Source organism: Pelodiscus sinensis, chromosome 10 (genome assembly GCF_049634645.1).
Source record: "Pelodiscus sinensis isolate JC-2024 chromosome 10, ASM4963464v1, whole genome shotgun sequence".
NCBI lineage: Eukaryota > Metazoa > Chordata > Testudines > Trionychidae > Pelodiscus > Pelodiscus sinensis.
In genome coordinates, this window is record NC_134720.1 from 50,314,649 (window position 1) to 50,335,442 (window position 20,794).

Consider the following 20,794-nt stretch of genomic DNA (forward strand, 5'->3'; position numbering starts at 1 on the left):
AAAGATAAGGAAGAAAATTGGGAGAGAGAAAATAGGTTAATCTTAAACTCTCACAAACCAAAACAAAGGGGGGAGTCCTTATCCAAAGTCAAGATTTGACCCTGATTATATGTGAGGAACTTTGCTACTGTAAGGAACCCAGATACCATGGTGATGGGCAGTAGCATAAAAGAGTGTAGATCACTAAGAAACCTCCCTCTCTAAGTCATCAGCAGCGCAAATCGCCCTGTCCTAGTCCCTGGGCGGGGGTTCCTATGCAGCCACATGCCCCTAGGGTTGGGTTGATCGCCGGCCCCAGGCTCTTCCTGTCTCCCCCCATTTCCCCCGCCATGGGGTAAGGACCCGACCCCTGTGCTCGCAGCGTGAAGTCCCAGACGCACGTGGTTCCCCCAGAGCCACGTGCTGCGCCCTTCCTTTTTCCCCATCCCCTCCCCCATCCGAACCCCATCCGCGCGCAGCCGCCTATTGGCTATATTGCCCCTCCTCCCCAACGGGCAGGACCTCTCGCTGTAACGCGCGCTCCCATTGGCCGGTGGCAAGCCCGCGCGGATTGGTGTGAATGCCCCCCCCTCGGAGCTCGGCGATTGGGCGGGCGTGCGGAGCTAAGCGCGACGCGCGTAGGGGTTGGCCGAGCGGGACCATGGGGGGCGGAGCGAAGCATAAGCAAGGGGGGAGGCTGGGGGAGGGGCGGCGCTCACTCTTTCACTTCAGCGCAGCACACAGTCGAGTCGCTGCTCCCGCCGCCGCCTGTCGCACCCGGATCGGCCCGCGCCGCCCCGCCGCCATCATGGTAAAGATCGCCAAGGTGAGGCCCGCGGCGCGCGCCAGGCCCGGGGGCCCCGCGGCCGTTAGGCCCCAGCGCGGCGAGCCGAAGGCCCGGGCGGACTCGGCCAGGCCCCAGCCCGGAGGGGGGAGGGAAGAGGCCGCTTGGCGCGGGGGTTTCGGGACTCCCTGAGGGGGGGGATGGTGCCTCCCCCCTCCCCCGTTAGGTTTGGTGCGGTCCGCGCCGCTGCGTTCGGGGCGGTTTCTAGGCCCCTCTACGGCCGTTGGGGGGGGGGGGGGGGAGTTGTTTCTAGGCTCCCCCTCGGGGCTCGCGGCGGAAGCCAGAGGGTCGGCGCGCGCGCGCTGGGGAGAGGAGGGGGGCGGAGCCGGAGGCGCGCGCTGCCGGATGGGAAGGCCTCAGGCTGCGTGGGGCGGCCACGTGGTGTCCCCGGCGCGGCGAGCACGCGGCGCGGCCTGTCCCGCGTGGTTCCAGGCCCTTTGTGGCGCCCGGCGCTTGCGAGGCCCCGGCTGCACGAGCCGCGATAGGGGGCGGGCTTGGCCCTGTCTGAAGGGGGGGGGGGGGGCAGCGTGTCTATACACCAGGGATTCCCCCCCCCCTCTCCATCCACTGTCTCATTAAAGCTCTGCGCCTGCGCGCACACCGCAGCCTCGGCGGGTTTGCGCTCCGCGTGGCTTATTCCCCCCCCCCCCCCCCCCCCGCAGGAGTTGGTCCAGTAAAAAAATAATTTCTGCAGTCGCCCTGTGGCTCGTGAGCAGGCGTGTCACGTGGTGTGGGAAGCGCCTGGGCCCCTAATGCGGGGGACACAGGCCAGCAGGTTCCTAGGTTTGATGTGGACGTGCAGGGGTGCCCCCCCCCCCTCCCGTTGTAATCAACCACTTGCAAGGCCGGTTTGGAAGCAGTTTTGCGAAAAAGTCAAAATGGATCTTGACTTAAAGTGTTTTATGGCTTTGGGGTACTTTACGTTTAAAAAAATATATTTCTCTACAATGGAAGCTTAAGTGGGTGACCTCTCATGTGCGTTCTTCCAGAGTCCGAAGAATCAAGCCAAACAGAAGAAAGTGGCTCCTCCCCCCCCAAAAGATGTAGATGATAGCGAGGAGGAGGAGTCCTCCGAGGAAGAAGACAGCAGTGAGGAAGAGGTGATCATTTTACATCTGGATTCTAGCTTGCTATATGTTACTTTGGGAATTGGGATGTCGACACGTAGTTAACTAAACAATTAACTAAAAAGCCTAAGTTTACCAAAATGCAGGACAATGTAGCACTTTAAAGACTAACAAGGTGGTTTATTAGATGATGAGCTTTCGTGGGCCAGACCCACTTCCTCAGATCAAATAGTGGAAGAAAGTAGTCACAACCATATATACCAAAGGATACAATTAAAAAAAAAAAAAAAAGTTTACCAGTTCATCCTGTCAGCTACATGTGGCGCCCCTCCTCTTCTCCCCCCCCCCCCCCCCCCCGGCCTTTGTTACGAAGCAGAGGCAGTTCTGTAGGGAATTCGGATCTCCCCACAGACAGGGGTTGCTGCTGCTCTGCACTTTTGCCCCCATATCAGACAGTAAGGGGGGGGGGCAAAGTGGCACGGGGGCTGCCCAGGTGTGGGGCTGGAGTGCTCTGGATACCGGCTCCACCCCAGGGACTATCGAATAGTCATGTATCTGCTTAAAAAAATGATGCCATTACGCAACTATTCAGTTACACGTTACTGAAAATTAATCATTTGAGAAACACAACTCAGAAGCCTTCACTGAATGAAATAGAGGAATAAATAGATTGAGACAGTGACTTCAAATGTAGCACTGTAAAGCTTTGAGTGTATTGAGGGAACACTTCAGTGAACTAATTATTTTCCAATTTGTTCTTTTCCCATAAAGCTAGGGGAGAATACTGGGATGTAAAAGCTTATCCGGTAAGCCTCATCTGTAACGGCTGAGGTTTATTAGTTCCGGTTAACTGGTGGGGGCTGGAGCACCTTCCCGCCTATCCAGGACAGGGAGCTGTGCCAGGACCACCGGAGCAAGTGCTGTCCATGGCGGTTCCCACCCCCTGCAGCTTACACGATGGCTCCCAGGAGCAGGGCTGGCAACAGAGCCTTCTCCCTGGGAGTGGGACCAGCAGCAGTTTCTGCTGGCTCCACTCCAAGGGAGGCTTTGCTTGGGCTTTGCAATATAAGTTTTATATCGCAGTGCATGCAGCACATGTAATTCATTATTTTTAGTGGCTATGGGTTCACATTTTTACATCCCTCGAATACTCAAGAGTTGCTAGCTATGGGTATTTTATCACAAACAAAGTAGCTGTTAGTAAGGGTACCTGGTAATACTCAGCGCTTACCAAGCACTTTTAATATTGGTTTCTCTTTGCACTTGCTAACCCCACCACCACAAGAGGTCCAAGATGTGGAGGGAAGCGGCGGGGGGTGGGTGATGCAGAAACAGGCATAGGTGTGGCACAAGTTCATATGTAACAGGGAGATTTATATTTTATATGTAAATGAAGGACAGTCGTTTAGTCCGTGGTGAGCCGCCAAGGTGGCTCTATGGTATAGTCATTGGCCCTCTTTCTAGGTGCTCCAGTAGAAGAGCTAGCTTGCTGAATGGTTGTGGTGGATAGGTGGTTGTGGTGGGATGGGTAGTGATATCATTCATTAGCTGAACAATCAATTTAGGAGTTGCGTATGCTCATTGGATTTGTCTTGTTTCCCTAAGGGTGTTCCTCAGAAGAAGGTGGTAACCCCAAAAGCAGCAGCTACACCTGGCAAAAAGGCTGCCACTCCGGCCAAGAAGGCAGTTGCCACTCCAGCCAAGAAGGCAGTTGCTACACAAGCCAAGAAAGCAGTTCCCACTCCAGCCAAAGGAGCTAAAAATGGAAAAAATGCAAAGAAAAAAGTGATGGAAGAGGAGGATGAGGAGGAGGACGAGGATGATGATGACAGTGAGGAGGATGAAGATGATTCTGGCAAGTCAAAATTCACTTTTCTGTTAAATGCTTTATCATTTTTGAACAAAATTACCTCATCCCAAATAGCTCCTACTTGTCCTGATCACAGTTCAGCACAATTGGCGGCTCTTAAATGAGGCATGGGATTTGTGTCACAAAGGTAAGGGGTAGAGAGGTCAGAACTCAGTTAAAAGTAGGAGAGCTGATTGGAGAAATACTGCATTGTCTCCAGTGTTCCCTGTGAGCTGGGCACTTGTGTGGCTGCTCAGGAGAGATTCTAGTGCTGCCTAACTGGTTAACAGTGCCCACTGCTAGGTTTTTGTTTTATTGGTAGTGCACATTAGCACATGCCTTAGTGCATATAAAAAATTTTTGCACGTGGGAAGAAAAACACATGGATGGAAAAGATTACAGGCAACACTCATGGGCTCTTTGTTGTGCATGGTTCAAGCCAATGCTTTGTTCCATGCTTTTTCACAGCTTTCTGTACCAACATCTGAGTGTTCCTTGGGCGAACCTGAATTAACAGGATAAATGCTCCTTTGTAGACGCAGACTAGTGAATGATAAATTCTTGTTTCAGAGGAGGAAGTAGCAATGCCTGTAAAGCCTTCAGCCAAAAAGCCTGTACCAGCAAAACCTGTGGCAGTACCCGCAAAACAAGAATCTGATGATGATGAAGAGGAGGATGATGATGAAGAGGAGGATGAGGAAGATGGTATGTATGCTTCGCTGATTATGGGAAGATTGCATTTTGTAATTATAAATCTGTACACCAGTTTTGAGTTGACTTGAACTCAGAGGCTGTGGCATTAATAAAATATCGAGCTCTTTGTATTATTAAAACCAGTTTACTTGTCTTTCACGTACAGCAGATCTGATTTTACTGACTACTGACATGTAGAAATAAAACAAAGAAGTGTCTTGGCGTTGTAACAATTATTTCCTATTGCTATTTACCTACTGAGTGCTTCAAATGGAAGTATAGAAAATACATCTACACTGCAATAAAATGTCCACGTGTGGCCTGTGTCAGATGACCAGCTGCAAGTATATTTATTGCAATGCAGATGTGGGCTAAGAGACCTCTTTGGGTCCTCAATCCAGTTGTGTATTAAGCACTGTAAAATACACTGAGTCCCTGCCCCCAAAGCGCTTACAGACTGAAATGGACAACACGAAAGGACGAGAAGCATGCCCCATGATACTCGAGGGGAATGAGGGTAGAGAATCCTTGTTCAGTTGCCCATGAATCAAACCATTCCTAAGAAAGATATTTGCTTTGATATTTCAGACTCTGAAGATGAGGCAATGGACACAAGCATAGCAAAAGGAAAGAAAGCTGCACCGGTGAAAGCTGCTCCAGTGAAAGCAAAGGCAGACTCTGAGGATGAGGAGGACGATGATGACGACGATGAGGATGATGACGAGGAGGACGACGATGACGAGGAGGAAGGTGAGTTTGAATGTTTTATGCTTGTGTGAATCCCTGCTGCAGTATACAGGAACGATAGGCAAAAAGTATGTCCACCCCTGTCTTGGAAATGATGAAAATGGATCGACCTGATGTGATGAAAATCACAATGAAAGTTTCTCAAGATAGTCAAGTACTGATCCAGCATGACCGGGAGTGGAAGGTGTTGCACCAGGTGCCTGCCTTTTATTCTAAGATTCTTATGATGTGTTTTCCTGTACTGCAGAACCTGTGAAGGAAGTTCCTGGAAAACGTAAGAAGGAAATGCCCAAGCAAAAAACTGTCCCAGAAGCCAAGAAAAAGAGAACTGAAGGTAAGTTTGCTGCGTGGTGTATCCTGAAATGTTACGCTTGTGCTGCTGAAAGTCTAACTATTGCTCCATCGTGAATGTTCAAAACTTTCTTCATTTAAAGTAATAGCTGGGGAATTTGCGCTATAGGGTTTGAAATCTTTGGCTTTTACTAGGGCTGTGAAAATTTACATAGTTACACACAACACCCCATCCCACTGATGCTGCTGCCTCTGTATTGGAGGCAGCAGCACAGGAGCTGTCTTAAAAGCCGGCTTCCCCACCAGCTCCTGGGAAGCATATGCTCACTCGCTGTTCCTTCTCCCCACCCCTACATGTGTGTAACAGCTGAAACTTTCAGCAGTTATACAATTACATATTTAAATGCATTAACTTTAACGTCCTTAACTTTTACATAGTGCTGCCAGCACAAATGATGAGTTTAGGGACTTAATACTGAAGTCTGATGTGACTTAAGCAAACTGATGTGCTGTAGTCCTTTATAGTGAAATGCCTTCAATTGATCATCCTGCATGCCTAATTGAACTTTTTTTCCCCCTAAAGAAACTGCTTCAGCTTTTTCCCTGTTCATGGGAAACTTGAATGCCAGCAAGGACTATGAGGAATTGAAGACTGCCATCAAGGAATTCTTTGGCAAAAAAAACCTTCCAGTGCTGGAAGTCAGAATTGGTGGTTCCAAGTAAGCTTTTAATTTATTCTGCTGCCACTTTCTGTTTGTATGTTTAATGGTCATTGGATAGAATGTGGAACTGTTGGGCCAAGTTGAGCTTCATGCTGCTCTGAACAAGGTAGCGCTTTCTCCAGGGGCCGCTTGCTGCTTCAAGCTGCATGTCGTACTAAAGAGGAAGGGTTCAATATTCATTTTAGGCCATTTACATATAGCTCTTAATTGGGCAGCTTAATCCAAACTATTACACTTTCTTAAGAGTCACCTTTCGGGGGGGGGGGCAGGGCAACTTGTGTGGGGGTGTTTTTTAAATATTTAGTACTAGGCAACCAATTCTTATTAGTTCTATCACTTCGGTAAGCATATCCATTTTGCAGATGTTGAAAACAGTTAAGTGATTTTAAAGGAAGGCACAGGAAATCTGTCAGTTTGAATACAGGATAAAGACCTAAACCAGCACATCTAGTAGTTGAGATGTAACTGATCTTATGCATTTCCATCTCTAAACTCTGAGTTCCAGTCTGAAGACATGTTTGTCTTAGTATAGCAATTCTAGGAGCACAACTCTTCTGACTACGATTAATTATGTACTGCTCATAGTTTGAGGCTTCTGTAAACTTCAGTCATTAGCACTTTTCTTGAAGTTGACTCTTAATGGAATGTGTACACGGCACTTGAGTTCAAACTTCAATCAGGACTGCACTTAGTCCCCTTTCTATTCACATGCACACATCAGTCTAACTCGTATCAGTCAGCAAGCAGGACTGAGGTCCCCCAAGTCCTTTTCATTTTTACAGGATGGGTACATTAGCATGTCTGTAATCAGAAGCTCAGCAATCAGCTCAGGTTTACAATGCAATGGGGATGTTCAAGCATGGCCTTGGAACAGCAAGTCCATAAGCCCTGGTTGCACAGACCATGATTTACAGTGTAGTGTAGACACATCCTTACTAGCCACAATGTGTTGACACTCTCCAAAGTTCAGTATAGCTATTATATTCTTCTTTCAGGCGGTTTGGCTATGTAGACTTCTCATCCGCTGAGGATCTGGATAAATCCCTTGAATTCAATGGGAAGAAATTCATGGGTTTGGAAATCAAATTGGAGAGAGCAAGGAGTAAAGAAACCAATAAAGAAACAAAGAAAGGTTTGAAAACTAATTTTTGTTATTTATCTGTTAGAATTCCGGGTAATATATGTTGTCATGGTTAGCGAGCCACAGTGACTGTCTGCCACTGGCCTGTTCTGGTTGGTGATTGTAGTAAAACCTGCAGAAATGGCTTTAAATCCATAGTTTTGTTGTATCTTCATACTATTCAGAGAAGAAATTGTACCTCTTGGTTAACGTTTCTTATTAACAAAGATTAAACTAATGTAAGTTGACGTAACAGGTTCTGGTTGTATAAATTCACCACTTCCTGTCAGAACCTTGTTTTCAAGGACTGAGATTTTCAAAGTGTCTAGGGAATTAGATGAAATTAATGGAGGCTGACTTTTGAAATCTTAAATTGTGTTCAACTAAAGTGGAATAAGAATTTTAGATGTATGTCTCAAGTATGGAGGCAGACTTCAGATACTGTCCATATCATCTTGGGGGAATGTTCATGTCAGCAACAAACCAAAAGGTAGAAACATCTCTGCCATATTTAGACCTTAATGAGTAAAATTATAATTGTCACAAATGAGTATCAACTTCACTGTAGTCTGGTGACATACATGAATTACTCTGGTTTTCCTGGAGCTGGCAGGTTAGATCTAAAAGAACTGAACAAACAAGTTTTTCGCCGGTCCACAGTGTGCTAGAGAAGCTCAATTTAAAAAATATATATATATATTTTTTTCTCTTGTAGAGAGAGATGCCAGAACGCTCTTTGTGAAGAACCTGCCTTACCGTATAACTCAGGATGAATTGAGAGAAGTCTTTGAAGATGCACTAGAAATCAGACTAGTGGCTGGCAAGGATGGGAGCAGTAAAGGGTATGTGATAACTTGTGGCATTTTATTTCACATGTAAACTTTCCCCAGGCTCTTTATTCTTAACTAGTGTCTTTTTGCTCTCCAAGAGCTGCTGACAATAGTGAAATTCTGTACTTCTTGTCCTAAAAAGCATTGTTTGGGTTTTAACTTTTTGAGTGTATTCAACTCTTAAAAGAAATGGTTAGTTCATCTGCTTTCTTCACTATTGTAGGATTGCCTATATAGAGTTTAAAACAGAAGCTGAGGCAGACAAGGCACTAGAGGAGAAGCAGGGCACTGAAATCGAGGGTCGTGCCATCATCTTAGACTACACCGGCGAGAAGAGCCAACAAGAGACACAAAAAGGTATTTATATGGCACTGTAATGAGCTAAAGGTGCATGATAACCAAGACAGATTAACAGAGGTCAGGTAAGATGTTCTCCTATCCCAAGCAAATCATAGCAGTTCACCAGAAATCCTAATGTTCCTATTAGTGGGTCCATCAATTCATACTTCAGGCTCCTGTCCCTGTTGTGTTTGACCTGGTGAAATAAGTACCTTCTTTCTTTAGACTTTGACCTAAAGAGTGTGTGTTAGATTTGAGGATTTACTTTGAGGGCTGTCAATTCAGCATCTTGCACAAATGAGCATTTAAACCCTTCTTACGAAATTTCAAAAGGATTTAAGTTATACAGAGAGTTCAGTTCTGAACAGTCTAGCTCCATGGTCACCAACCCGTCAATCGCAATTGACTGGTTGATTAGGTGGGCTCAACCAGTCGATTGCGAGGCATTTGGGGCCTCCCCATTTCTCCCCACCCCCAAGAAGCCCCACTACTACCTCCAGTGACAATGGAGGAAGTCCGGCACCTGCGCTCCACTTCCGGGGTTTCAGGAAGTTCACTGTCTGTTCTCCCTCCCCAAACAGCCGGCACGGTACCACAACACAGATCTGTGGCATGCTGGGATTTTGCTGCATGGGGTGAGGTAGGAGTTCGCAGAGGAGGAGCGTGCCGGAACTTCTTCCTCTGCGGGGAATGTGTGTGGGGGGGGAGCCCCTACCCCCACTCCCACTGGCACCCTTCCGCAGTACCATATTCCCCTGCTCCCACCAGCACAGTTGAGGCCACATTAGTGAGGCTTGGGGGAGTTTTAGAGGAGTTATTTTTTTGCATCTCACTTGTGTGGCCCCAACTGACTTTTCTGTGGATCAGTGACCCCTGACTCAGAACAGGTTCCCCGCCCCTCTCATAAATAAAGAAAATGCTTAAACTTTGTGTGACACATTTTATTTAAAAATGAAGCCTGGCCAACAAGCCCCCATCTGTCTGCAGCATCATAACACTCCTGCACATCCCCTCCCCCCGACCCTAGATCTGAGCCTATCCTATACACTGGAACCCCCTGTCCTGAGCGCCTCTCATCCTCAAGTCTTCTGCCACAACACTTCTGCGCCATCCACACACTGCAAATCTGTGTCCTGAGCCCATTATACTCCCAACCTCCCTGCACTGAGCCCCTCACATACCCCAACCCAAACGCCTGCACCCTCACATCCACAAGCCTGGAGCTCCTTCCCTGAGCCAGCATCCCCTTCTCCATCTTGTCTTGCATCCAGATTCCCTCCCAAAGCTTGCACCTCTCACCCCTTCCGTGCTTTCCCCCTCCTCCCTTCCCCCTCATTCCTATCCCAGAGCCCACACATCCTGTCTCAACCCAGTGAGGGTACGTACAGCTAGACTGCAGGAGTTTTTCTGGGATTCCAGAGGTATCCTGGAAAAACTCTTCCGCATCCAGGGACGCATTTGTTCTCTCTTCTTCTCTCTCCTCCACCCCCCCCCCTTTTTTTTTTTTTAAGCGGAAGAGCAAACCTGCTCTTTTGGTAATCCCTGTGTTCCTTGTTCCATGAGGATTAAGGGGGCTTCTGAAAGAAGGGGGTTTTCTGACATTTGGCCCAATCTAGATGGGCCAAATGTCAGGAAAACCTCTTCCTACAGAAGAATCGGAAAAAAGAAGGGGAAAAAAAGCAGCAGTGTGTAGCCATACTCTGAGAGTGTATAAGGGCTGGGGATAGCAAGTGATGGAGAGGAGGATAACAGAGGGTGGAGCTTCAAGGAAGGGGTGGGGTCTTGGAAGGATGGGCAGTAGATATTGGCTTGTTCTGACATTTGGAAAATGATCTTGGGTATGAAAAGATTGGAGACTACCAGTCTAGCTAGTCCTGGTACCAATGACCCTGACATACAGTATGCTAAATGGTAATCAAGCACATGAGAATTATTGGCTAGCTTGTGCTTAGGAGCCTTCCCTTTGCATGGTGACTGAGGCAGATACACATCTTTACTTAGTAAGGTAATCCTCAATGCTCCATTCTCCTAAAAGCTGCTGAGTTTAGTTCAGTAAATCTTTGTATCAATGTGCAGTTCTAAGCTGTCTCTCTTTTCTAGTAGGTGGAGAGTCAAAGACGTTAATTGTGAACAATCTCTCGTACAATGCAACAGAAGAGTCTCTTCAAGAAGTGTTTGAGAGAGCCTCTTCTATCAGGATGCCACAAAACGTCCAGGGCAAGCCTAAAGGGTGCGTAAGAGTGGATTCGTTTTGGTTAAGTGATCTAGCCCTGTAGTAAAGATTTCGGTATTGGCAGCGTGACTGGTTCCATGCTACTTGGGTCCCATATGGCAACAAGTCTCCAGGCTGATTAGAATTTCTCTCTCCTAGATATGCGTTCGTTGAATTTTCCACAGTTGAAGATGCTAAAGAAGCTTTGAATTCCTGTAACAACACAGAAATTGAAGGTAGAACAATCAGATTGGAATTCAGCGCACCAGGTGGACAGAAAAGCGGTGGAGGATTTAATGCCAGAGGAGGATTTAATCGTAAGTGCCCTGTACTTTATCCTGCCCTAAAGTGGGTTTTGAGATGGTATAATAATTCATGAACAAATGGTCTGGATTAGACTTGTTGGTTCACTGTTCCTAGCATCTGATAAGCAAGAGAGGCTTAAGAGGTGATATGAGAACTGATGAAAAATTCTTTGAGTTTACCTTTGACTTTTTTTGTAAACTCTTCAAGTCTAAGACAACTTATTGTCTTGGCATAAACTGCTAATTCCCACCCACTCTTTTAAAATCTTGAAAGAAATATCTTAGGCCAGGCTTTTACTAGACACAGAAGGTTGACAGTGTATTCAACTCCAGCTACATAAATAACTTCGCTGGAGTCTTATTTACTTTTAAGCGAAGTTTGGTGCACTAGGAGTTCAATGGGAGCATTGTGTGTGTGGTTTTTGTGACCTCCCCAATTAGTCCAGTGTTCAATTAGCTTTGTTTGACATAAAAGGGTTTGATGTTAGCTTGGCTGGGAACCTGATGTGTGTTTCTTAAGGCAGAAACTTTACGAAAGTGGTTGATCTGAAAATGGGTTTTCTTGTTTAGAACAAACCAAAACGCTGTTTGTCAAAGGCCTCTCTGAGGACACCACCGAGGAGACGTTGAGGGAGTCGTTTGAAGGTTCTGTCAATGCCAGAATAGTCATGGACAGAGACACTGGCTCATCCAAAGGGTATGTTGAACTCTGGAGATGGCATATGTCACTTGCTGTTGGAAGAGAGCTAGGTTAATGGAAAATCTGACACTGGGTTGGTTCCTAACATTGGCAGTGAGTTGCTAAGAGGAAATGGACTTGCGATATTTTATGACACCTGTGAGCAGTGAAAGCGTACTGTCCTCTTCTCAATGAGCTCCTTCCTGCCATAGAAACAGTGGCAGCCTATGGATTCGCACGAGAAGAATATTAATTGCACAGTGCTGGCATATTCACCCTTGGCTTTAGACTGGTGATTAGCCAACACTGAGACATTCTGTGGATATGTATTCTTGAACAAGCACATGTAGGCCATCCTGTTGAGTGCTGTGGGACATGAAATGTGGTAACTGTTAGTGGGCAAGTATAGCTTTGCCAGGCTTTCCCTGTGAACTTGAGGTAGTTACTTACCTTCTGTTCCTCAGTTTCCCAACTTTTAAAATGGCTTGAAGATGGACATACTAGTGAGATTTCCCCTCTCTCTCCCCTCCTCCCCTCCCTTGTATAGCGTAACCTGCTTCATACAGCACATTTAAAAGCTATAATTGGGTATCTACAAACTAAACTTTAGATGACTTGAGGTTTATAGGATGGTGGGGAGTCAAATAGTGTTGAACTGCCCCACACCTCCCCAGCCTGAGAAGTGCAGATGTTCCAGTGTAGCTCTTCAGCATGCAAGCTAATCGGGATGGGTGGAACTGTATTGCGTGGCTTGCTGCAGTGGAGGGTGACCTTGCTTTTCATTGCCTTGCATAGATTTGGCTTTGTGGACTTCAGCTGCCCAGAAGATGCCAAAGCAGCTAAAGAAGCTATGGAGGATGGAGAGATTGATGGAAATAAAGTGACCCTCGACTATGCTAAGCCCAAGGGTGATGGCCAGCGAGGTGGTGGATTTGGCGGCCGTGGAGGAGGAGGAGGACGGGGTGGCAGAGGTGGATTCAGCGGAAGGGGTGGCAGAGGAGGATTTGGAGGTACAAAGAAAATATAACCAAAGCTTGGCATGTTGTCGACTTCAGTCTTTTTGGCTTATCGCATCTGTTGCCTGACAGTCCCAGGTCTGGCACATACTTACAGTTTATCTGAAGTGGCATGCTAGGCTACTAACTTGCTTTCCCTTGTGTTTGCCAACACTTTCCACGCTCCTGTGGGGTCAGGGTGTATGAACATTCAAGTCAGACAAAATGCAGCTTTGATTCCTAATCTCTTCAATTTCTTTCCAGGTAGAGGAGGTGGCTTCCGGGGAGGCAGAGGAGGAGGAGAACAGAAGCCACAGGGGAAGAAGATTAAATTTAACGACTAAGCAGTCCCTTTTTCTTCCTTCCCCCATTATCTGAAAGGACTCTGAGGTTTTTATTCTGTCATCTTTGTTTTGACACGGAGCCTTCTGAGGACATTCCAAGATGCAAAGCAGAACTGAGAGCCACTTGGGAAAAGTAACTATCATTTCAAAGAGCCAGCTCGATTGCCTGGCTATTCAAGTGAACTTTTTAAAGAAATGAGTGCTAGATGTGGGAGTTTCCCCTTGTCTGTGAGTTGTCTTGAATTTATAACGTTTTACCCCATGTACAAAAATATTTTTCCCTATAAATTTCTGTAGGTTTTTGCTGTAAAAATGCAGAACGTTTTATCATTTATTATTTTTTTTTTTTTGTGCTTCGGCACCTGTCTCAGACAGATTAAAGGGCCTGACCTGGTGCATGTCTTGCTGCCATTCTTCATTAAGTACTCATGAGTTAGTAATCTGGGACAGGAAAGCAAGTTCTAGATTAGAACCCTGCATGGGACTGGTGTAGAGCTCTGTGCAACAGGAGTGATGTGAGCACAATTAAAAAGTAGTCGGTCCCATGCAGGGCGCTGCTGAATGGACATTCGAGTACCAGTTTCTGAGATCTGTGAAGCTGCAGTGTGGAAAGCATGTAACAGCTCAGTATATAGGATCCCTAATGGAGAAATCCTGAGATTTTTAAAACCGTTACCATCTGTGAAAGAGGGTGAAGGGAAACTCAGCCAAGAAACTACAGTATTATGGGTTGGGCACTTGCTTTTAAAGGGCCTGGTGGTGTCAAACACTCTTTGCTTGCTGCAGCTGTATATCCCATATTCAGAGTAACAGAATCTAAACACTTGATTGGAAAGAAAACCTAAATATAAAGAGTGAATGCTGGTGCAACTGTGTTCCTGAAACAGAACTAAAGCAAAGAAGCCAGTTAACTAATGATTCCTCAAAAGCATGCCTGTTTGATTGCTGATTGCTGTAGCATATATAGGGAATGAAGCACGTGGGTTGGGACTTGAGGCTTCCAGCCTGGATAGACATGGAAAGGAAAGGAAGAGGGGAAACTTGTCTCTGCTTCCCTGACTGTAATAATTGAGATGAGACTAACAGACAAGTCATGAGGCTTTGAGAGGATTCCTGAAGCACGCTTTCTGCAGTTGTTCCAGTAAACTGCTTTTCTCTCATGTAACACCTACTAACCATCTGTCCTGAATCTCTAGCAAGTCAGCTTTTACATTTCTTTGACTGCCATACCTCTGGCTGAGAGATGTTGTTTTGTAGTAATGCAGCCTGTAAAGGCTCCTCCAGCCATTAGGTGTGTTCTAGCCATTAGCCTAGTCAGTGTGTTTTGCCCACAAAAGCTCATGATGCTCTAAGCCAGGGCTACAATGATACTCACAGCACATGCCCAGGGCTGCAACTTAAGTGGTTTTGTGTGTGTGTGTGTGTGTGTGTGCGCGCATACACACATGCAGATAGCTTCACATCAATGGGCAGGACTACACAACATGCAGGCCCTATTGACCTCAGTTCTGCTGATACTAATAAAATGTCATATTTACCTGATTTCCACCCTTACGGCAGCACTCTTAATGAGCATAGTAGTCCAGGAGTTGAACTACTAAAACTCATACCAACAGAAGATCATTTTATTGACTATGTTTGTGTTTTGGTTCCTACAGGCAGGCCACATGTTGAGCCCCACATAAACCCAAACCCCAAGATGGGCCCCAAACAAATGGGCTGCCCACAGGCCCGGTGTTGAGTAGCCCTGCTCTAGGTCCTGGTCTATACTAGGGCTTTATTTCAAAATAAAGGACAAGGGAGTTAGGCTTGGTAGGGTGGACCTGCTGCTTATTAATTCAACCTATTTCCTAGAACACTACAACTGGAAGGGACCTCGAGGTCATGGAATCCAGGCCCCTGCCCTCACAGCAGGACCAAGCACTCTCTAGATCATCCCTCATAGATGTCTAACAGGCTGCTTGTTTTGACAGCTGTACTCCTGCTTTCCTCAGAATAATGCTAATTTCAAAATAGCAGTAGCATAGATGCTTCAGTACTGCTATTTCAACAGGACTACTCAGAGTAATTCAGACTAATTACGCAGCAGTGCTTCCTGGGGCACAAACTCAAGGTAGTGTGTCCATGTTAACAGCCTGCCTCATGCTAATTTCAAGCCATCCTTGTAGCATAGACATGCTATTTCAATTTTTTATTTCAGGAGTTATTAAATTGATTTTAATTATTTCAAAAGTTTTCTTGTGTGGACATTAGGGATGTGAAGAGCTAGTTCACTGTCTGATAGTCCACTAGTCACGCCCCTTGCTGCCTCTCTCAGAGGCAGCAAGGCAGGGAAGAAGAGGGGATACTTCTAAGCAGCAGCACCAGATGCATCCTGTACTTTGTGTGGCACAGAGCCCAGGATCAGCTGGGGACAGCCGCTAGGGCTGTTGCTACACCTCAGAGGAGGAGGCACCCTATTGACTAGTCATAGTTGATTCAAAAATGCATAGACTATTCAATTAGTCAACTGCCTGATCCTTAACATCCTTAGTAGACATGCCCTAAGGGGCCGTAGGACTACTTGTTCTTAAAGTTACAGACCTACTAGTGGAGAGGGCACAGGATAGACTCAAACTACATCTCTTTCAAAGTGTTTTAACATCGGCATGGATAAGACTGGCTGGAAGAAGAGCACTCCTAGGTTGGAGACATGCTGGAGGCCCAGTGCCTAAGAATCTTGCTCATGGTAATAGGCAGCCTGATATATCTCATCTAACTCCCAAAAGAAATCATGTCGGTGTAACGTGTACATAAGACAGCATCTGCCTGCAAGTAATGTCCGATTACTTGGTACAGTACTCAAATCTTTTAAAGACAAACTAGGCATTTCCTATAGTGACTGCTGTGTGTTCAAGTGGAGGCCTCCAATCCTCCGTAGCACTTTGCACAGACACTCTGCCACAAGTGCCACAAGTTCTGTGTGAGCTTGCACTGCATAGATGTGGTCTTGCTCTTTGTGGGGCTCACCACCAGCACATAAAACCCTACTGTTGGGAAGGGTTACCACTTTACATGAGAGAAACTGAGGCATATGCTGGCCCCAATGAGGAACGGGCCCTATGTCACTACTCCAGGCATGAGCCAAATCCCCATGAGCGCTAGAATTGGTAAGTATTAAAATGAATTCTATAACATGCTACCATAAAAATACTGAACTAAAAAGACGTGTGAAATTTTTAACTTGATGGCCTAGAATGAGCTCTAGCTTTCGGTACCCAAGAACGTTTCCTTTCCAAAGCCTTTGTGCAGCTGGAGAATTGCAGTTCCTACTACAGTTGCAGCTTGGGCTGTGGCTCTGAAAGAGCTATGTAGGGCAGGGTGACTTGCGGATCTTGCAAGCGTTTGAGGTCCTTGCTGTCTTCAGCTGAGCATGGGGCACAAAAGTCTTTTGAGTAATGGGTGTAAACTTGTTGTGGCATGGTTATCCCTTAGGTTACCGGCCAACTGGTAAAAAGGGCAGAGCACTTCTAGGAGCAGATCTATGCTACACAGTGGTATAACTATTGCTCTGGAATGTGGAAATTCCACCCCGACTGACATGCCAGCCCTACATCGCCTCAGCAGTGCTACTGAGGGTATGTCTGCACTTGCACCCTCTTTTGAGAGAGGGATACAAATGCAGCTGAGCAAAATTACAACTGAAGCGAGGAGTTGAATTTCCCACACTTCATTTGCATAATTGTGGACTGCCGCTATTTCAAAATAACAAACGCTGCGTAGACGCGGTTATTTTGAAAGAAACCCCTTCTTCCACAATAAGCGGTAAACCATTTTTTTTGAGGGGTAAGGGTTATTTCGGAAGAAGGGATTTCTTTCAAAATAACCGCGTCTACGCAGCATTTGTTATTTCAAAATGGCAGTCCACAATTATGCAAATGAAGTGCGGGACATTCAAATCCGCGCTTCATTTGTAATTTTGCGCAGCTGCATTGACATCCCTCTTGAAAGAGGGTGCAAGTGTAGACATACCCTCAGCGCGCGCGTGCAAATACAGCTACCGCTTTTTGCAGAGGAGCAGTTGAGCTGATGTTAACAGGAGCACTCCTCTTCACCCCATGTGCGGCAGCGATGCAGTTGTGCACCCATGTAAATTTCAAGTGCTGTGGGAAAGGTAACAGTCTTAATACTCCATGGGGTCAGCAGCTCAGGCCTGTGCAAAAGCCCAACTGTTGGAGCAAAGGGATTTCTGAACACTTGTGCCTAAGTCTATTTAATGAGCTTCTCATGCCCCAGAAATCTGCCCCCTGCACAAATGGTCCCTCTTGGAATAGAGAACATGACCCTTTGTGTGCAGCTGTCCGGGCCAGGCATGCTTCTCTCCTTGAGATGAGTGACTGCAGCACCTGCAGTGCTACAACCACAGTCAAGCTCCTACAGCCTGAAATGGGCAGTGGGGGTGGAAACGTCCCTAGTACCTAAGCTCTGAAATGTAGAAAAAAAGTGCCTGAGAAATTCCCAGACTGAATCATTTGGCTTTGTCTACACCAGGGGTTCTCAAACTTGGTGATACCGTGACCCCCTTCTAAGTTGCTTGCAACACCCCCGGCGGGTCGGGACCCACAGTTTGAGAACCCCTGGTCTATACGATGACTTTTTCTGCACTAGTCAATGCAAATGAAATGCTTCGTTTGCATACACTCTTTCATTCCGTTTTTGCACTGAAACAGGCAGTGTGGCCATGGCCTTTTTGCACACAACGGTCACGGCCACACTGCCTGTTTTAGCACAAAAACTCCTAGCGCAAAAACGGAACAAAAGAGTATGCAAATGAAGCACGAGACGATGCTAATCCGCACTTCATTTGCACTGCCTCTCGCAGAAAAAGTCTTTGTGTAGACAAAGCCTTTGTGTCATTTTCAGAGTGTGGCTGGAGGTTGTTACACCAGGGCCTGGTGTGTTCTTTATCATCTAGCGCTACGTCTACACTACCTCTCTTTTGTGGAAGATGCAATGCAAATGAAGTGGGAATTAGCAGCAACTTGCGCTTCATTTGCATATTCTTTTCCGATGCTTTTTGCGGAAGAGGTTTTTGCGCTAAACAAAGCAGTGTAGACACGTCCGTTTTGCGCAAAGAAAACCCAAAGAACCCGCAAACCTCATTTTTTGAGGAATAAGTGGTTTTGCACAAAACGGACCCGTCTACACTGCTTTTTTTGGCACAAAAACCTCTTCCACAAAAAGCATCGGAAGAGAATGTGCAAATAAAGCGCGAGAAGTTGCTAATGCCCACTTCATTTGCATTGCATCTTCCGCAAAAAAGAGGCAGTGTAGACGTGGTGCTAGGGTGCAGATGTACGTGCTCAAGAAGAGCCTCCTCTCCACACAATCTGCAGTGCTCTGCATGTCCTTGGGGACATAGGTGAGCTCAAACAGCATCTCAGTTGTGACAGTTAACGCAAGCCGATGGCCACTGGGGCAAAAATGCGCCTCCCCCTTGCATAGAAAGGCACTTTGTAAAACACTCTGGAATTCCTCTTAGTCCAACTCTTCCTGCTACAAGCACTGTCACTGCAATGGTCTAGACCCCTGTTTCTGAACCTTTTTTTATAAAGTACCCCTTTTTCTAAAAAAAAAAGTACTCCCAGTAGCTACAGTTTTCAGACACACACAATTTTTGTCTACCATTACAACATATGTCTTTAAACAACTTCATCGTAGCCGGGCAGGCGATGAAGTTTTTGGGTGTAAAAAGTACAAAAATAATAAAGCACTGTAAAACTTAAAACAAAACTTCAGTTGTCTCCAAATTTCAGTTGTGTACTCGTACCACTGATTGAGAAACACTGGCCTCGAAGGCAGATCATTCCTTGCTTCCTATCTCAAGCTGCCATTCTTGCTTGCACCTCCTTGCAAGACAACGCAATAGGCGGCCCGGGCTGGCAAGGATCCAGCATTTATTCTGACCAGCTAATGCCATAATCTCTACTACTACTACACGTTTTGCAGAAAAGCGTCCGTGGCCAATCTAGACGCGGTTTTCCGTAAAAAAGCCCCGATCACCATTTTCGCGATCGGGGCTTTTTTTTTGCAGAAAACAGTTCTGTGCTGTTTACACTGACCCTCTTGTGCAAATGATTTGCGCAAGAGGGCTTTTGCCCGAATGGAAGCAGCACAGTATTTCCGCAGAAACACTGACGATCTTACATGAGATCGTCAGTGTTCTTGCGGAAATTCAAACGGCCAATGTAGACAGCTGGCAAGTTTTTCCGCAAAATCAGATGATTCTGCGGAACAACTTGCCAGTCTAGACACAGCCTATAGGTGAGGAACTGCCTCAGGGTGACGTTGCATCTCTTTGTTGCTTGCACAGAAGAGCCTTGTTGATTTGCAAAATCGCTCTTCGTGGTTCCACCTATTTGTGGAGTCTCCTGTCTTAAAGAACTCACAGCAGCTGTGGAGAGTTCCCCACAGGGACCCACAGCTCCCAGTATTCGTGGATCTCGCCTTTTGTGTTGGATGCAGGAACGCTTCCACCCCAAATAGTAAAAGAGATGTAGCTGTGTTAGTCTGGTCTTGCCGAAACAAAAGATCAAATTGATCTGAGGAAGTGGGTCTGGCCCACGAAAGCTCATCACCTATTAAACCATCTTGTTAGTCTTTAAAGTGCTGCATAGTCGTGTCTTTTGTTCCACCCCGAATGGAGACGGTTTCCTGTATTAGTGGTGCCCATCGCGCCCAGTTTAAATGGGTTTTGTCGGATGGGACACGGTGCAGCTGCAGCGAAAAGCAACACCTGCCCCCAAAAGTGCCGTTCCCGTCCAAAACCCACGGGGGAATTGTGAAGTGCGGACATTTCCCTGTCTTGTGCCTCCCTGGTGCACAACAGCTCACCACATAGAAGTATCCTGGCTGTATTGCTCCTAGTCCTAGCAGGCAAGCAGAAAGACTCGATAGCACAGGGCTGTTTGAGTCCAGCAGCCAAGTACAGGGCTGCTAGAAGGGTTTGGTGACTGTGGTTTAATTTGGGCTTCAGCCATTTTAGAAGATGCTCAGCGGCAGAGAAGCAATAGCCTCAAATGGTCGAAGAGGCGCTGCTGCTGTTCTCGGCAAGGCACTAGATGGCAGCAGGTGCTCTTAGCAAGGCAAGCGAAAGCTGCTTAGAGGATTTTGGCACGTGAGATCCGAGGTCGTAGCTCTCAAGGGGACCCCGTGGGAGGGCTTTGAGGGGGTGGCGGGCTTCAGGTAGACAGCCAAGGAGGCAGGGCGGGGAAAGGGAAGTTGTGTCGGAGCCTGGGACTGGTTGGAGCCCTTGTTGTGTTTTCTGATTCTCAAATGCTGGCGAGAAGTTGCACTGTGCTTTGCAGGAGGTGGAGGGGTTTAAAAAATCCAATCCCATGAAAGAGACACAGAATTGCCACCCCCAAAGGTCCAGAAATGTCCGTCTCTCTGAAAATCATCAGCCAGTTGTAGAAATGAGATGAAAAATGAAGGTTTAGGTTCTTTTTAAAAACTTAAGAATGGCCACCGTGGGGCTGACCAATGGTCCATCGAGCCGCTGTCCTGTCCTCTGACCAGGGTTGCCAGGTGTCCTGTTTTGAACCGGACAGTTCAGTATTTGAGTTTTCTGTTTGGGAAACAAATTGAGAAAATAGAAATGAGAAAATAAAAATGTCCGGTGTTTTCTAACTAAGATGTCATGGAGATTGTGATGTCATGTCAAGTGTGTCTGGTATTTTTGTTGAAACCATCTGGCAACCATAGTGGTCCATGCTAGATCGTCAGAAGGAATGAACAGC

The 20,794-nt window shown here is 46.6% G+C and overlaps 1 protein-coding gene and 3 non-coding genes across 4 annotated transcripts; all 4 read left to right on the forward strand.

Moving 5' to 3' along the window:
• Positions 1–670: 670 nt before the first annotated feature.
• NCL (nucleolin) lies at positions 671–13,410 on the forward strand. Its single transcript, XM_075938157.1, has 15 exons — positions 671–805; positions 1,813–1,923; positions 3,496–3,745; positions 4,310–4,444; positions 5,021–5,182; positions 5,427–5,513; positions 6,054–6,189; positions 7,188–7,324; positions 8,028–8,154; positions 8,366–8,499; positions 10,582–10,711; positions 10,853–11,010; positions 11,569–11,695; positions 12,473–12,687; positions 12,937–13,410. The coding sequence occupies exons 1-15, from the start codon at positions 788–790 to the stop codon at positions 13,014–13,016; spliced, it is 2,007 nt and encodes a 668-aa protein (XP_075794272.1). The 5' UTR covers positions 671–787; the 3' UTR covers positions 13,017–13,410.
• On the forward strand, positions 5,266–5,345 carry LOC112547432 (small nucleolar RNA SNORD20). Its single transcript, XR_003091176.2, has one exon. It is a non-coding gene; the product is annotated as a small nucleolar RNA SNORD20 (small nucleolar RNA).
• On the forward strand, positions 5,916–5,980 carry LOC112547429 (small nucleolar RNA SNORD82). The gene has a single exon (XR_003091172.1). It is a non-coding gene; the product is annotated as a small nucleolar RNA SNORD82 (small nucleolar RNA).
• LOC112547426 (small nucleolar RNA SNORA75) lies at positions 11,860–11,994 on the forward strand. The gene has a single exon (XR_003091171.2). It is a non-coding gene; the product is annotated as a small nucleolar RNA SNORA75 (small nucleolar RNA).
• Positions 13,411–20,794: the final 7,384 nt, after the last annotated feature.

Excerpts from the sequence above, each read along its gene's own strand:
- NCL (XM_075938157.1), top strand. Across the intron at positions 5,183-5,426 it reads CGACGATGACGAGGAGGAAG|AACCTGTGAAGGAAGTTCCT; the intron begins GTGAGTTTGAAT and ends CCTGTACTGCAG. Across the intron at positions 12,688-12,936 it reads TGGCAGAGGAGGATTTGGAG|GTAGAGGAGGTGGCTTCCGG; the intron begins GTACAAAGAAAA and ends ATTTCTTTCCAG.